Source organism: Ambystoma mexicanum, chromosome 1q (assembly GCF_040938575.1).
Source record: "Ambystoma mexicanum isolate Mex_15411 chromosome 1q, UKY_AmexF1_1, whole genome shotgun sequence".
In the NCBI taxonomy this organism is placed as follows: domain Eukaryota; kingdom Metazoa; phylum Chordata; class Amphibia; order Caudata; family Ambystomatidae; genus Ambystoma; species Ambystoma mexicanum.
Window position 1 is genome coordinate 1,433,198,692 of NC_090922.1, and position 16,279 is coordinate 1,433,214,970.

At 49.4% G+C, this 16,279-nt stretch overlaps 1 protein-coding gene across 2 annotated transcripts in view; it reads left to right on the forward strand.

The window, feature by feature from the left end:
• The window catches only part of B4GALT2 (beta-1,4-galactosyltransferase 2), a 1,309,500-nt gene that overhangs the window by 1,213,168 nt on the left and 80,053 nt on the right, over window positions 1-16,279 (forward strand). For both annotated transcript variants that reach the window (XM_069642305.1, XM_069642306.1), the window contains one exon: window positions 15,800-15,904. In XM_069642305.1, the coding sequence (XP_069498406.1) occupies window positions 15,800-15,904 (105 nt within the window). The remainder of the gene's footprint in view (window positions 1-15,799; window positions 15,905-16,279) is intronic.

Sequence of the window (16,279 nt, forward strand, 5' to 3'; positions counted from 1 at the left end):
TGACCACTCTAGTGCCAACCTTACAACAACGGCTACCTTTACCAGCGCCGGTTACTGAACCTATCAGGCGACTTTGCACAGGAGTCCCTTGCCCCACCAGTAAGAACAAACACCATTCAGTACCAGAGAGGTTAGCAGATAGTGGAACAGACACGGATTCCGACTACAGGACCGCCACACACACTTCCCATACTGATGAGTTTGATGATTTCATCATTACTGATGGGAACCCAGAGGACGTTCGGCTCAGGGATACACCCCCTGATGAAGTAGGGGACTTCCACACGCTCATGTCTAGTGCAGCCACAATGTTCGGAGAGTGACAGAGAGTGTCCTGTACCTACGCAGGGAGCAGCACAGGAAATCTGTTATATCTATACCATTGATAATCACTTTGGCACGTCCCGCAACTGCCCCGGCTAAAAAAGACCAGTTTGACAAAAAGTACAGAGGCCCAAAGAGCGTTGGCGCCTGCCTCCACACTCAACCCACATCCGATTCCGTTGTCTCGGCGGCTGCCAGGAAAAGGTCGGCTAACCCATATTCGTCCTGTTCTGTTCCCCCAGACAAAAAGGGCAAACGTCTCAACGCCTTTGGTAAGAGGATCATTACCACTGCTGCCACGACTATCAAAGCGGCTAATGGAATGGCCATAGTTGCATGTTACAATCGCATGTTGTGGTACAAGTTGGGCCCCTTGCTGGAGTTCCTGCCGGATGACAAGAAGCAAGAAGTCTTGGACATCTTCCAGAAAGGCTAGTTGGCATCAGACCATGCCATTACTGTCTCTGTAGACATCGCCGACACTGGGTTTCGCCAGCTTGGCAATGGAGCGGTTTTACATAGGCAGGGTTGGATCAGGCCACAGATTTTTGGCCCAATGTCCAGTCCAGGGTTTTGGACATGACTTTCAACAGCTCCTCGCTGTTTGGGAAGAAGGTAGATGAGACCTTACAATCCATAAAAACGGACACGGAAACTGCTCACTCTTTGGGCACACTACAACAGAGACGCCAGTCATTTCGTTCAGGAAAAGGGCACTATGGCAGGACTTTGCGGGGTAACCACGCTACATACTAGTCTTCCTCCTCCTATAAGACCCTGTATTCATCAGGGGACCAGTACAGGCAGAGGTCCCAGTGCTACAGGGGTTCTCAGCAATGCAGTGACTCTTCCCAATCTAAGGGCCAGTCAGGCAAACAAGCATGACCAGTCCGGATCCAGGTCCTCCCACTTCAACACCCCAGTAGGAGGACGACTATCAAGGTTCATTGAAGAATGGCCACACATCACCACCGACAAATGGGTGTTATCCCTCCTCCAGCAGGGCCACTCGCTGGAGTTTACGAACTATCCACCAGACACTCCTCCTGTGCACAAACCAGAGAAGTTGCGACACCTCTTGATTCATGGAGTGCGAGAACTGCTGCAGAAGGGCACAGTGGAGAAGCTTTTTACAGAAGTATACTCCTGCTACTTCCTGGTCAGGAATAATGCACTGCACAACAACTTAGGGGTTTGGAGATCCATATTAGATCTAAGGGTGCTCAACAAGTTTCTAAAGGCACAAAGGTTCTACATGATCAGGCTACAGCAGGTGTTGTCCCAGCTACAGCAAAAAGACTACATAGCATCCCTCAACCTCGAGGATGCATACTTTCACATCCTTGTTCGCCTCTCACAGCAGCGCTACCTACGCTTCATGGTGGGAAGGGTGCATTATCAGTTCAAGACCCTTCCATTCGGCTTGAGGTCTGCTCCGAGGGTATTCACCAGATTGCTTGCGGCAGTGGTGGCCCACCTGCAGCGGAGCAGTGTGCACGTCTCCCCGTATCTAGAGAAGAGGCCTCTCCTATCCGCTGGCAGAAACTGACACCACCACCACCATCCAGTGTCTACAGCAACTGGGGTCCTCCATCAACTTCCCAAAGTTGTGCCTCGTTCCATCTCAACAGGCACTCTACCTCGGTGCAAGGCTAGACACTGAGATCTGCACTGCCAGACCCTCAGACGAGAGGATAGCGGCCCTTCTGCACAAGGTGCGCTGTCTGTACAGCACTCAGACAACGACTGTTCGCAGCTACAAGTCCCTGCTGGGGATGTTATCATCACGCATCCCATTGGTCACTTTGACAAATCAACTTCCGGGACACCAGTGGTCCAGGGATGAATATCGGTTTCTAAACCATCAATCAACCCCACACCTCTAGTACACCAGATGGGATCCGAACAGATTGGAACACAAGTCAATTATAAACTTCCTTGTCCAATTTTGGTAACGCGGACAGAACGGCAGGCTTATCTCTGCAAGGTCGTGGATCGTTGGTTAGTTGCAACACAGCAAAAATACAATTATTACCCAATGATAAAAGTGACTTTTCAGTCAAGGTTGTATTAAAATATCTACTTTATTATTACTAAAACAGGCAGTTCTAGCACACTACAATTACACCCCCCACTGTAAAGAAACACAGAGGGCAGATAGTTTCACAAAGGAAAGGGGTGCACTCTGGATACTGACAGGAGGGTAGTAGGTAAAGAAATCAGTCTTATAGTTCAGGATTATTTGGTTCCAGCACCAAAGGGGCAAAGGGGCGTAACTGTCTCTAGGGGCCTCCGGAGAAGAACCAAGGGGAGCAGAACCACAATGTTCCTGGTGCTGAAGAGGTTTTTAGTGCTCGACAGCATTGAGGTGGTCCTAGGGCACTTTGCAGCCCGTGAGACAGAGTTAGTGATGGAAGGCAGCTGCGGGTACTAGGCGGCAGTCAATTCGGCAAGCTAGGCTGGACGGACATCTGGTGGCTGTCTGGCACGGTGGCTCGGGGCCAAGAATTGGCGTCTCTCTGCTGGTTGGTTGATCTGGAATGCTGGTTGAGGCGATCGGACTGCTCTGGTTACTTCGGCGTGACAACAGTCAGTGTTGCAGCCAGGTGCAGTTCGAGGACTCGACTGCCTCGAAATTGTCCTTAAAAAGATGGACGCTGGATGATACTTGTCTGGCACTACTCTTGGCTTCTTCGCAGGGCTTGTGTCCTTTCAAGGAAGAAGGCCCAAAGCTCAGGAGGGTGTTAGCAGGCAACGGCCTTATCCTTTGCCCAGAGACTCTCTGGCACTTCCCACCTATGAAGCTCGCTGTCAGAAACTAGCAGGGCACGCTGTGTGCTGGCAGAGTACCGGTTCTGGAGCTGCTGGACGGGTTGTCTGAGACCGGTATCTCCCTCTGTTCCCTGGGAGATGTTTAGGGGAAGGATATTGCTTCCCTCTTGGAACTCCTGGCCTTCCTTCACTGGCGGAAGAGGTAAGGTAGACTGTACCTTCAGCTCGGGTCAAAATGAGTCATTCTTCTTACTCCTTGTGAAGTCTTCAAATGATCTGATCAGTGAAGGGTTTAGCCCTCTTTTAAAGCCAAATGGGCCCCTAAGCGTACCTTAATGAACCAATCTTGGGTCCCCACCAGCAATCTTCAGTGATGCTTCAGGTCAGAACCAGGGTGCTTGGCAACAAACGGGGGAAGGATGACAACATATACTGCTAAGTCACACCTATGTTCCTGTCTGCTGTACATCAAAGTGTCTCCCTAATTAACTGAGCCCTATACGGCGCTTGATCACAACATGGGCCTCCTTAAAGTAAGGGGTTGCAGGCAGACTTTTGCCTTCTACTATTCAATTGTATCCCTGCTCTGAAAGGAGTGGTTCCAGAAAGGACATTCACTGCCCTTTCATGCCAAGGAGGGGTGTTAGTACCAAGTAGACACATTGCATTACAAAGAGGTGACTGGGGTTTGGTCTCCATTGTCACTTCCTGCACCTAGGCCTTCCCTGAGTCCTGCTAATTAATATTCATCAGTATTTGCTACCACCAGCAAGGTTTCACAACGGAGATGCAAATCCAGGTGGCCTTGAAATTCCAGTCAGCCTGCCCATGGCCAATGGCTTTTGATGTACCCAAGGATGTCAGATGTCAGCTACACATGACAGTGGAGGGTGGCGCTGGTAAACTGTGTCCTCCCAGAGTACATGACTATTTTTCTGCTGTGCGGTGAGCGTGGAAAATGTGCGCGGGAATGTCCCCATCATTCATTCTTTTTAAACAAACAAAAAATCCCTGGTGAGTGCACTTTTCCCTTGTGGATGGTTGAATTCCTCACAGTCACCAACTGCTGGATCCAAGCCTCAGGGTCGTGGGACGACTGCATAGCTCTGACTCCAGTTTTCAGAAGGAGCCTTCGCTGGTGGTCGGTGAGGGAGCATATACTAAAGGGCGCCCCCTTCATGTTACTGGACCATGAGGCCACCGTCACGACAGATGCTTCACTGGAGGGCTGGAGCGCCATTGTCAAGACCATCATAACAGAGGCTTTTGGTCAGAGAAGAGAAGACCCTGCACATCAACCTGCTGAAGTTACGGGCGATATTTGGGGCCCTGAAATCCTTTCTCCCTCTCTTCACAGGAAAGGTAGTTTGGATTTACACCGACTACACAATGTCTATGTTTTATGTCTGCAAGCAAAGAGGAACGAGATCCCCACAGCTTTCCAAGGAGGCCCAAGCCCTATGGCATTGTGCTCTACAGCACAACATGTTTCTTATTCCTCTCCTCATGTCGGGAGCGTGGATTCAGAACACTCTGGTGGACTCCCTCGGCAGGGAGTTGCACTCTTGTAATGAGTGGGAAATGTATGTCGTCCAGCTTCACCTGTTGTTTCAGACGTGGGACACTCCAGACCTCGACCTTTTTGCAACCTACGACAACAGTCGCTGCAAGACCTTTGCCAGCTGCTTTCCATACCCGGAAAGTTTGGGGGATACCTTTGCGTTTCCATGGGAGGGGAAGTTTCTGTATGCATTTCCCTCAATTCCTCTGATGCTTCGAGTCCTACACACTTTCACACTATATCGATGCAAACTGAAATGAGTGGCCACAGCGTGGCCGAGACAGTTTTGGTAATCTGACCTCCTTGCCCCCACGTTAGCTGCACCGATAAAGGCCCGCCCACATCAATCGCTACTGTCTAGGAACTAGGGGGCAGTCTGCACCATGAACCTACCTCTCTCCTGGCTCATGTGTTCGTAGAGTTCCAGGCTCTGTCCCTCCACAAGCTTGCCAAAAGGTCCTGGCCAGGGCAAGAGCTCTGTCCATCTTGAAGTGCTACAAGAGCAAGTGGAAACATTTGCAGGTATGGTGCAGTTCCCAGGCATCCCTCAAACATCTTTCATGGAAATCAGTGTTTTTGGTGGCCATAACATCAGCCAAAAGAGTGGGTGAGATCCAGACGTTCTCTTCAAAACCACCCTACTTGACGTTTCTCAAGGACAAAGCCATTCTGCGTACTAACCCGACCTTTATGCCAAAGGTGCCATACACTTTCCACCTCAATCAGCGGGTGGTTTTACTACTATTCAATGGCATGCTGACGTCCAGTGGAATGAACCCTGCTCACGCTGGATGTTTGGCATGCCCTCAATTGCTATGTGGCACTCACTAAATCATTCCGTGCGACTGATCAATTTTTTGTTGCATTTGGACCTTCCGGGGCCGGGAAAGGCTCTCTCCAATGCCTCCATTTCAAGCTGGATTGCAGCCTGCATTTCATTCTGCCACCAGCAAGCCAGCAGGCTTCTTCTGGGCAGGCCCCGGGCGCCTTCCACGAGAGCAGTGGCTGCAACTACTGCTTTTCTCTCTGATATTCCACTGCCTGACATCTGCCGTGTAGCCACCTGGAGATCAGTGCATACATTCACCAGGTTCTACTGTGTCGACAGAGATTCTGCTGATGAGCCTAGAGTCGACCAGTCGGTTCTGCAGAAACTTTTTTCGTGTGATGTTATTAAGTCTCTGGTAGTAAGTTATAATGGGAGCTTGCCTCCGCCCATATATATTGTTGTAATACTGCTTTTGTAATCTATTCACAGCATGTGAATCTATGAAAGATCTAATGCTGTAGAAGGAATATGTTGCTTACCTGTAACTCTGGTTCTCCAGCATTGGTATCTTTCATAGATTCATCAAATCCGACCCTGCCACCTACCCCGCATAGCTCAATTTTTTGGCTTTTACTGTCACTCACGTGCGCTTGCCAAATCTGAAGATAGCCGACAGGGAAGGAGCTAAGGTCCCTAATGGCTGTTGGCAGTATAACCCAAAAAGGACTAAAATAGAGCACAAATGTGACTGAGAATTTCAGTTTACATTTAAACTGCTCTATATTACCGAGGATTCGCAGCTTGACGAGGGGGAATATTCACAGCATGTGAATCGATGAAAGATACCAATGCTGGAGAACTGGAGTTACAGGTAAGTAACTTAATCCTTCTGTTTCATAAGACTGCCATCATGGGGAGCTGCACTGGGTCTGAGTCCACAGCCCATTTCAACTAAAAGACCATAAAGCTGTTTTTGGCCAGAGTGATAACAAAAATGGTGGCCGACTTTCATAAGGCCTTGTGTTTATGGCATCACTTCCTTCATTGCGAATCATGAAACTGATGGTAACCAATCAGAATACAGCATGCTACTTCAAACAAAAGAGAACTGCTGTCCTACAGAGAAGTTTGTATCTGGTCACCCACATTTTTGATAATGAATTTATATTTATAACGCACTTTCGACAAAGCGGTGTGCATAGAACACTTCACATTCTATTCTTACTCAACCAAAGTTTATACTCATCAATCTACCTCAAAAAGACGAAAGGCTGAGTGGCCTTGCCGGGATTCAAAAGTCCAGAACACATACAGATTGCAACAGCAAGCTATCCTACCAGCATTTTGATGCAGAGATATGATTTACATGGGTAAATGCTGCCTATGGTGTCACCAGTAAGAATTGCACCAGAAGGCCCTTGCCGGGAGAATTTGTAGATTTCGTTAGGGGTGTTCTGTAAACCCAGTCATTTTACTCTTCTGTATTGTTAATTTCATAAGACATGGTCCCTTTCACATCAACTACCCTCTCACTGCTGTCTCTGTAGCCACCTTTCTTTATATATATATATATCCTAGCTGCGTGTTATCTTTACATTGCGGCGGACTAAATGTCTCAAAGTATTCGCATGCCTCGCACCCCCAGCAGGTCATTGACCTGGAGCCTGGTTAATGATGCAACACCTTCTCTGCTGTATTACCTGTTCTTTTCAGCTAACACTGAGAAGATTCATTTAGGTGGAGTTTTATTTTGTATTATTGGTTTAACTTGACATCTAGAATGCATTTGTTGCAGTCCAGCACAGTTTCTGGGAGTTCCCTTAGCAGCTCCGTTACCCTTCTGTAGATGAGGCCATTGAACATTAGCCATCCTGGGTGTTAGTCGCCTAGCCTCCAGATGATATTGATGTTCTTCCTCATTTATAGTGGGTGTTATTTTCTAGCTGAAGTCACTCTTGTCACACCAGCCAGCCAAAGGCAGTCCTGGTCCAGGAAGTCAATGCTTCTCCCTGGATTGAGATGCTGTCGAAACTGATATAATATTGTTTTGTCTTCATTGTATATGTTGGCCTATGCCCAGTCGCTTTGCAAGGAAATCCGCATCGCAAGGTCGTGACCTTAAGTTAATCAAGCCTCCATTTTAGGTTAAAGCCGCCATTTTGGCTTGTCGTGCAAAGACACCCTGTGGCCTAAAATGGCCGACCTGTGTTCTCTTGTTCTTACTTTAACCTCTTCAACCTCTGTAGGCGAGTTAATGTCCAACCTGCCTGCGGGCTACATGTTAGGGTCATGTAGACCTTGTCCTTTGTTGACCTCGGGATCAGGGGATTATTCGAATCGGCGATGTTAACCTACAAGTATGCAAGAACGATAATGCTATTTAAACGTCATACGCGAAACATCTGTTTGACCTGCATTGAAGTAAATGTGTAAAGAGTGTAAAGTCAAATCCAGAGAATAGTAGTACTTGTTAGTAAATGTATTAAGAAGTATACCACATGCACGAGATATGTAAATTAGGAATGAACCTGGCACGAACCCTAGCCCAGTACATGATTAACTCGTAAGAGGCTGGACATCGTTACGAAGAAACTGTATAAATATGCTGATGTCCAGCTAGCAATTCCTGTTCACTGCTCACATTGAACCTGCTGGTGGTCTCTGTGAAGTTCTGACGGCCAAATAGCTATTTGTCTACTTTGTTTTGTAAACTGTTCAGTGTTGCAATAAAGATTCTGGGAATCTTTACAAGCCTGTGTTGGTGTATTTCTCTTTGCATGGTGTAAAAGCCTTAATATTGTATTTTCTGATTCAACAATGCGTGTAAGACTTCCTAGCTCTAATTACGCACAGTGATTCACCTTGGAAGGTTGATGAGCTCCACCAGCATCCGAATTATGACTCCACACTAGTCTCTCTCTCTGTTTTTCCTGGTGTCTCTAAGCTTCTGGCCCACTAATGTCTGGTCCCAGGTCAACACAACTTTCAATTCCCCAATTCCCTGGCTTTACCTAAGCTCAGACCCAACTGGTCTTCTTTTAACCAGCAGACACACATCCTCTTGTCTAGGCCAGAGCTGGTTTTTTGACTCAAACATCTATTTCTAGCCCCGCCTCTACTCTGTCTCACTTCCTTTGGAAACCGCTTCCTGTCCCTGATGAGCCCCCCCCTTCCATTTCCTCTATTTTCCAACAGTCTCCTGGCTCAACTCTTCTTGTCCCTTCTCTGTACCACCTCCCACTCCGTCTTCTCTTCCATGTCTTTCCTCCTTCCTCCGCCACTCGGATCTTGCCCATCTTCAACTCCCTCTTTTCCCTGATGCTCCCTCCTCCTGATATTGCCTTGTCCTGTATAGATTCCTGGCTCCTTTTTATATTCCAGGTTAATATGAGATGGGGCAATGAAGGCCTTACTAGAGACGCCTCTACTCTGTTGGTGGTGGACATCTGTGATTGGCTATTGAGCTCTCCTCTTACCCTGGCTTATCCAATAGTGTTCTGCTGGCCACGGTTTCTTGTAGGAGGCCCACCATCTTTATATGAATGTGACTCTGTTATGGTGGCTGCCTGATCCTGCCATGGCACCCACAGGTTGATGTTTGTATTGTTTGTTCTTCCCGCCTTGCTCTTTCCTGACCGCCCACTTCTAGCCACAAACTTTCCTGCATCTCCTATTGCAAGGAGCTTCTGGTTAGATAGATCACATCTTTTGACTAACCCACAGACAGCGCTCCCTCGACACAACTCTGCATTGTCCTTGTGGGCTGCGATCAATGATTGTGAATTGCAGTGGCCAAGTGCCACATTCTAACAGGGTCTTAGCGGTGGCAGACTGAGTTCTAATGTCTCAGTATACGATTCTACCTGTGTCAGGGGACATCACGTTGAGCCGAGTTGCAAGGTAGGAAATGGGTGAGTGACTTTATGAGGTGGACCACATTGGCAGTTTGTGAAGGACCCCACAGAGTGACAGCTTTCCCCGGCCCCCCGGTTACCTCTAGACCCTGTCTCCTGCTCCTCCTGTGTGGTTTAATCACACCTTGCAAATTATTTTAGGACCTTTGGGCCTGTGTGCATTATCCAGACGAAAGATTTTATATTTTCCCAACTCTGTTATTGATATGATTTGCTAAGTCATTTATAACGCGCCAGCACAAAAGTGTTTCTAGGTGCGACAAGACAAAGGAGGGAAGACGGAGGGAGGACAAACGATCTTACTAGGCCATCTTGCAAGTGAGACAACGCAAAGTGCAGGGGATAGGTAAGAGGGAAGTGCCAGCGAGAGACAAGAGGAAGTGCAATCAGGGCAGCATTGCTCTGAGTATAAGGAATATGGTCTTTCATCCCGTTTTTAGTGCCTCTTGCACATCACATGATATTTATTGTTTTTAGTTGAAATATTAGGTGGTGCTTACACCTCCTATAAGCCAAAACTATTGCATTAGAATACACATAGGGAGAAATGGCGTACGAGGAGGGACACACAGATTGTAGGTGTCTTTTGGTTATTTGCCCACCCATTGACTGCCCGTGGCCATTCTAATCCCTATGGACATTCCCCCAGTTCCTGCCCCTTCCCGCCCAAAACGCCTCCTCATGGGAACTCTTTGAGCTCGCTTTAATCAAGCCTTACTATCAAACTTTGCACTCAGGTGTTTTTTTGGTTATTTGCCCACCCATTGACTGCCCATGGCCATTCTAATCCCTATGGACATTCCCCCTTTCCTGCCCCTTCCCGCCCAAAACGCCTCCTCATGGGAACTCTTTGAGCTCGCTTTAATCAAGCCTTACTATCAAACTTTGCACTCATATATGCCTGCCAGTGGGTTTCTAAAGTAGTCTTCTAAGAGTTAATGATTTAATTGGAGCTGTAAACTAGCTACTACTGTAATAAAAATGTCTTAACCAGGTCTGCGTTCAGCCACTCGATTTATAAGCCCTTTGCGTGTCCTTCACTGAAGTCCTGTTAAAAACAAGATTTGGCAAAGCCAACAGCTTTAGCTTGTGTATTAGGCATTTGCCAGGCACCGCTATTAGGTGCCCAGATACTTACACCTTTTTGCACATGCTACCATCAATGGGCAGTTAATATCACTGCTGCAGTGCCTTTCCCATACCTACACACAACCCCAAACTGTTGGCATTGCCAATGCTTGTTTCTGTCTGTCTTCCCACTGCCCTCTTGCTCCTACCCTGTTCTCATTCCCACCCATCATGCATTTACTGCTGCTGTGCCGTTGGTTGCCTGCCAGCTTTTTCCCGTAGAGGAGATGACAGATGGCATGACCAGCAGACAGGGAAGCGTGTCAGCGTGTTCTACCAGCCCCTGGGCTTATGCAAAGTCGTCTCTCCAACTTCTTAGCTCGCGCGTTGATCATTTCTGACACCTCAGCTCAGCGGGCATCATGTCAACTCCAAGGCCCCACTACACCCATGAAACCCCTCAAAAACACGGACGTTCAGCTGAAGAGTGTCCGTGATGCCTGGCCTAAGAGGCAGGGAACTCTCAAGCCACCCCTTCGCCGTCCCTGCTGCAGCCTGCTTGAGTTGCATCTCCAGCTCAGGGGAAGAGGGAGTGCAGCGAGCTGGCCAGAGTCAAGCTGCTGGTGTCCCTGCCAAACCAACAGACCCAAGGGCCAATTCCCATTACTGATCATACGGAAAGCAGATTGTCCAATGATTCCAGACACAGGCTTTAAAGGACACAGCTGCTTGTATCGGAATATGATTCATGGAGGGCAAGTCATCATTACAGAGAGCTTAGAAGCCTGCTGGGGAGACCCTGGCCCTGCTGCTCCGATAGACCCTAGCACTGCTGCTCCGATAGACTTGCCTTCACATTTCATGGGCATGGAGAGCTGAGAAGCCTGCTGTGGAGACCCGAGCCCTGCTGCTCTGATAGACCCTAGCCCTGCTGCTCCGATAGACTTTGCCTTCACATTTCATGGGCACGGAGAGCTGAGAAGCCCGCTGGGGAGACCCTAGCCCTGCTGCTCCGATAGACTTTGCCTTCACATTTCATGGGCACGGAGAGCTGAGAAGCCCGCTGTGGAGACCCTAGCCCTGCTGCTCCGATAGACCCTAGCCCTGCTGCTCCGATAGACCCTAGCCCTGCTGCTCCGATAGACCCTATCCCTGCTGCTCCGATAGACCCTAGCCCTGCTGCTCCGATAGACCTTAGCCCTGCTGCTCCGATAGACCCTAGCCCTGCTGCTCCGATAGACCCTATCCCTGCTGCTCCGATAGACCCTAGCTCTGCTGCTCCGATAGACCCTAGCTCTGCTGCTCTGATAGACCCTAGCCCTGCTGCTCCGATAGACCCTAGCCCTGCTGCTCCGATAGACCCTATCCCTGCTGCTCCGATAGACCCTAGCTCTGCTGCTCCGATAGACCCTAGCCCTGCTGCTCTGATAGACTTTGCCTTCACATTTCATGGGCACGGAGAGCTGAGAAGCCCGCTGTGGAGACCCCAGCCCTGCTGCTCCGATAGACCCTAGCCCTGCTGCTCCGATAGACCCTAGCCCTGCTGCTCCGATAGACCCTAGCCCTGCTGCTCCGATAGACTTTGCCTTCACATTTCATGGGCACGGAGAGCTGAGAAGCCCACTGGGGAGACCCTAGCCCTGCTGCTCCGATAGACTTTGCCTTCACATTTCATGGGCACGGAGAGCTGAGAAGCCTGCTGGGGAGACCCTAGCCCTGCTGCTCCGATAGACCCTAGCCCTGCTGCTCCGATAGACTTTGCCTTCACATTTCATGGGCAAGGAGAGCTTAGAAGCCTGCTGGGGAGACCCTAGCCCTGCTGCTCCGATAGACCCTAGCCCTGCTGCTCCGATAGACCCTAGCCCTGCTGCTCCAATAGACCCTAGCCCTGCTGCTCCGATAGACTTTGCCTTCACATTTCATGGGCACGGAGAGCTGAGAAGCCCACTGGGGAGACCCTAGCCCTGCTGCTCCGATAGACTTTGCCTTCACATTTCATGGGCACGGATAGCTGAGAAGCCTGCTGGGGAGACCCTAGCCCTGCTGCTCCGATAGACCCTAGCCCTGCTGCTCCGATAGACTTTGCCTTCACATTTCATGGGCAAGGAGAGCTGAGAAGCCTGCTGTGGAGACCCGAGCCCTGCTGCTCCGATAGACTTTGCCTTCACATTTCATGGGCACGGAGAGCTGAGAAGCCCGCTGTGGAGACCCTAGCCCTGCTGCTCCGATAGACCCTAGCCCTGCTGCTCCGATAGACCCTAGCCCTGCTGCTCCGATAGACCCTATCCCTGCTGCTCCGATAGACCCTAGCCCTGCTGCTCCGATAGACCTTAGCCCTGCTGCTCCGATAGACCCTAGCCCTGCTGCTCCGATAGACCCTATCCCTGCTGCTCCGATAGACCCTAGCTCTGCTGCTCCGATAGACCCTAGCTCTGCTGCTCTGATAGACCCTAGCCCTGCTGCTCCGATAGACCCTAGCCCTGCTGCTCCGATAGACCCTATCCCTGCTGCTCCGATAGACCCTAGCTCTGCTGCTCCGATAGACCCTAGCCCTGCTGCACTGATAGACTTTGCCTTCACATTTCATGGGCACGGAGAGCTGAGAAGCCCGCTGTGGAGACCCCAGCCCTGCTGCTCCGATAGACCCTAGCCCTGCTGCTCCGATAGACCCTAGCCCTGCTGCTCCGATAGACCCTAGCCCTGCTGCTCCGATAGACTTTGCCTTCACATTTCATGGGCACGGAGAGCTGAGAAGCCCACTGGGGAGACCCTAGCCCTGCTGCTCCGATAGACTTTGCCTTCACATTTCATGGGCACGGAGAGCTGAGAAGCCTGCTGGGGAGACCCTAGCCCTGCTGCTCCGATAGACCCTAGCCCTGCTGCTCCGATAGACTTTGCCTTCACATTTCATGGGCAAGGAGAGCTTAGAAGCCTGCTGGGGAGACCCTAGCCCTGCTGCTCCGATAGACCCTAGCCCTGCTGCTCCGATAGACCCTAGCCCTGCTGCTCTAATAGACCCTAGCCCTGCTGCTCCGATAGACTTTGCCTTCACATTTCATGGGCACGGAGAGCTGAGAAGCCCACTGGGGAGACCCTAGCCCTGCTGCTCCGATAGACTTTGCCTTCACATTTCATGGGCAAGGAGAGCTGAGAAGCCTGCTGGGGAGACCCTAGCCCTGCTGCTCCGATAGACCCTAGCCCTGCTGCTCCGATAGACTTTGCCTTCACATTTCATGGGCAAGGAGAGCTTAGAAGCCTGCTGGGGAGACCCTAGCCCTGCTGCTCCGATAGACCCTAGCCCTGCTGCTCCGATAGACCCTAGCCCTGCTGCTCCGATAGACTTTGCCTTCACATTTCAGGGGCAAGGAGAGCTTAGAAGCCTGCTGGGGAGACCCTAGCCCTGCTGCTCCGATAGACCCTAGCCCTGCTGCTCCGATAGACCCTAACCCTGCTGCTCCGATAGACTTTGCCTTCACATTTCATGGGCACGGAGAGCTTAGACCCTAGATGAGGAATCTGGGTAGGAATGAGCATGAGAACACTGCTTACACCAGAGTGGCAACTTATCAGAAGAACTAGGGAACAGAGGAAGGGGATAGGTAGAGACTGCAAGAGGAATCCAGGATAAGGTGCAAACCTCACGGGAGAAAAAACAAGAGAAAAGAAGGTCTAGAGGGGGTGATCGCTGAGAAAAAGATTCGGGGACAACTTGCTAGTGACAGAAGGTAATATGAAAAAAGAAGAAATCAAATGATGGCTGCAGCAGGTCCTAATTAGGCAACTGAGAAAGTACAATTTCTGGTACTTGTATAAAGATAGCGGATCGGGCACCGTTTTTGATTGATTGATATTTTATTTCTATCACCCTCGTACACAAGAGTTTCAGAGCGCGACAAGGCAAGGGAGGGGAACAGGGGAGATCAAAACAGAGATCATACTAGGCCCAGTGACATTGAGAATGCGCAAGTGCATAAGAGGGGGGGGAAGTGCATGGAAGGGGGGAGAGGTGGAAAGTGCAAAGCAGAGGAGAAACAGATAAATAACAATAAATAAATAAGAAAGGCAACAAACAGTGGTAATGCAGCCAGCAATTTGCAAGTGCTAGGTTTAAGGCAGCAGACAGGGTAGGTCTGATAAGTGCAGGAAGAAAAAAAGGGGGGGCTGTATGGGTACAGATACAGACCCCAGTGCAAGGGGTGGCCCGGAGGCAGTGTGGGAGGGTGGCAGGATGAGCAGTTACCTGGGCCCAAAAGACAGAGGGTGGCCAGGTGCACGGTGCCAAGAGAGAACAGATCAGCAGGGGAGAGGGGGAGCGAAGGCAGAGGAAAAGAGGAAGGTCTTGAGGTGCTTCTGGAACCGGAGATGGTTCTCCTCAAGTTTTAGAGTGGCACAGAGGCTGTTCCAAAGGGAGGCCCCAGCCGAAGACAGAAATCTAACCCCAGCTCGTTTCTTAGAAAAACGACTGACCCTGAGTGAGTTGGAGGTAGAGGAGCGAAGAGCTCAAAAGGGGAGATATTTGCGGAGGGATAACTGAAGGTATTTTGGACCCAGGCCCCAGAAGGCCTTGTGGACAATGCAGAGGGTTTTGAATTTAATCCTTGCATCCACTGGGAGCCAGTGGAGGGATTTCAGAGCTGGAGAGATGCGATCCCAGGGCTTGAGGCCAAGGACAAGTCTCGCGGTCCTGTTCTGGATTAGTTACAGAGGGCGGAGAGTCACGGAGCGAGATCAGCAGTGGCCAGGTTGGGATTAGTACAAATAAATGTACTACTTTGTTTTGTTCTCAGGTCTGAAAAAACAGAAGACAGCAGAATTACATCTCTCTTTTTATTTATTGAGAAAATTACTTATATTTTATTGTCATGGAAGTCTTGGGGATTTGGAAAGTTCCCAGACTTTTTTGAGAAGCATTGCATACTGGGAAATTAAGTACATGTGCCCATTGTATAAAGAATGTTGATATGTATTCTGGTTGCCACAGGGAAGCCAATGAAGGGCATTCAACCCCTGTCTGAAATGATCCTGTTTTTTGCAGTACTCTTAGTCTGCCATCACTAAGGATTATCTCAGTCGATTCAGTAGCTTGTTTGTGAAAGAGGCAAGATTGTTCGTATCATTGGAAGTTGAAAATTAGCATCCTTGATCACCGAAGAAAAGCTTTGTGTCATAAATACTGAGGCGTAATTTCAAACATTCTTGAATTATTTCAGACAGTTGTTGAATTATGTATGGCCTCGTCCCACTGATCATTGAAAACTACAAATCCCAGAATACAATTGGTAGCCCAAACTGTTTTCCATGGTTTTTGAAAAGCATTATTGGGAAGTTATCTTTTAATGTTTGCTATTCTGGTCCTTATATCTGTCTCTTTCTGTCTTTCCTCCCTACAAGGATCACGCTCAATGGTATGAAGGTGTCAAGACCGGACGTCAGGATCGGAAGGTACCGCATGATTAAACATGACCGGGACAAGCACAATGAACCGAATCCACAGAGGTGAGACATAGCTCTCTGGGTTACTGTGATGAACAGCTGAGTGTAGAGGAATGTAATTTGTGTGAAAGGCAGTCAGATATCCTGGTGGCCCATAAGGAAAATGGTGGAGAATGTACTCTAGCAGCCAGGTGTGAGAACGAGCGATGCACGGAAACACCTAAAAATAAGTAATTGACTTAGTCTCCTACTTCATCTCATTAGTTTGTGTGCACTGTTAGTCCTGCATTGATCACATTAATCAAGCATTACTTTCTGCTAGAGTTGATGGGCAAATACAACATTATTTGTTTTAGTTTCTTCTCTTTATTCATTGGAACCCCTCTATGGTGCTCATCTCTGACTGCTACTTTGTAATAGTACCCCGCCTCCTGTCAT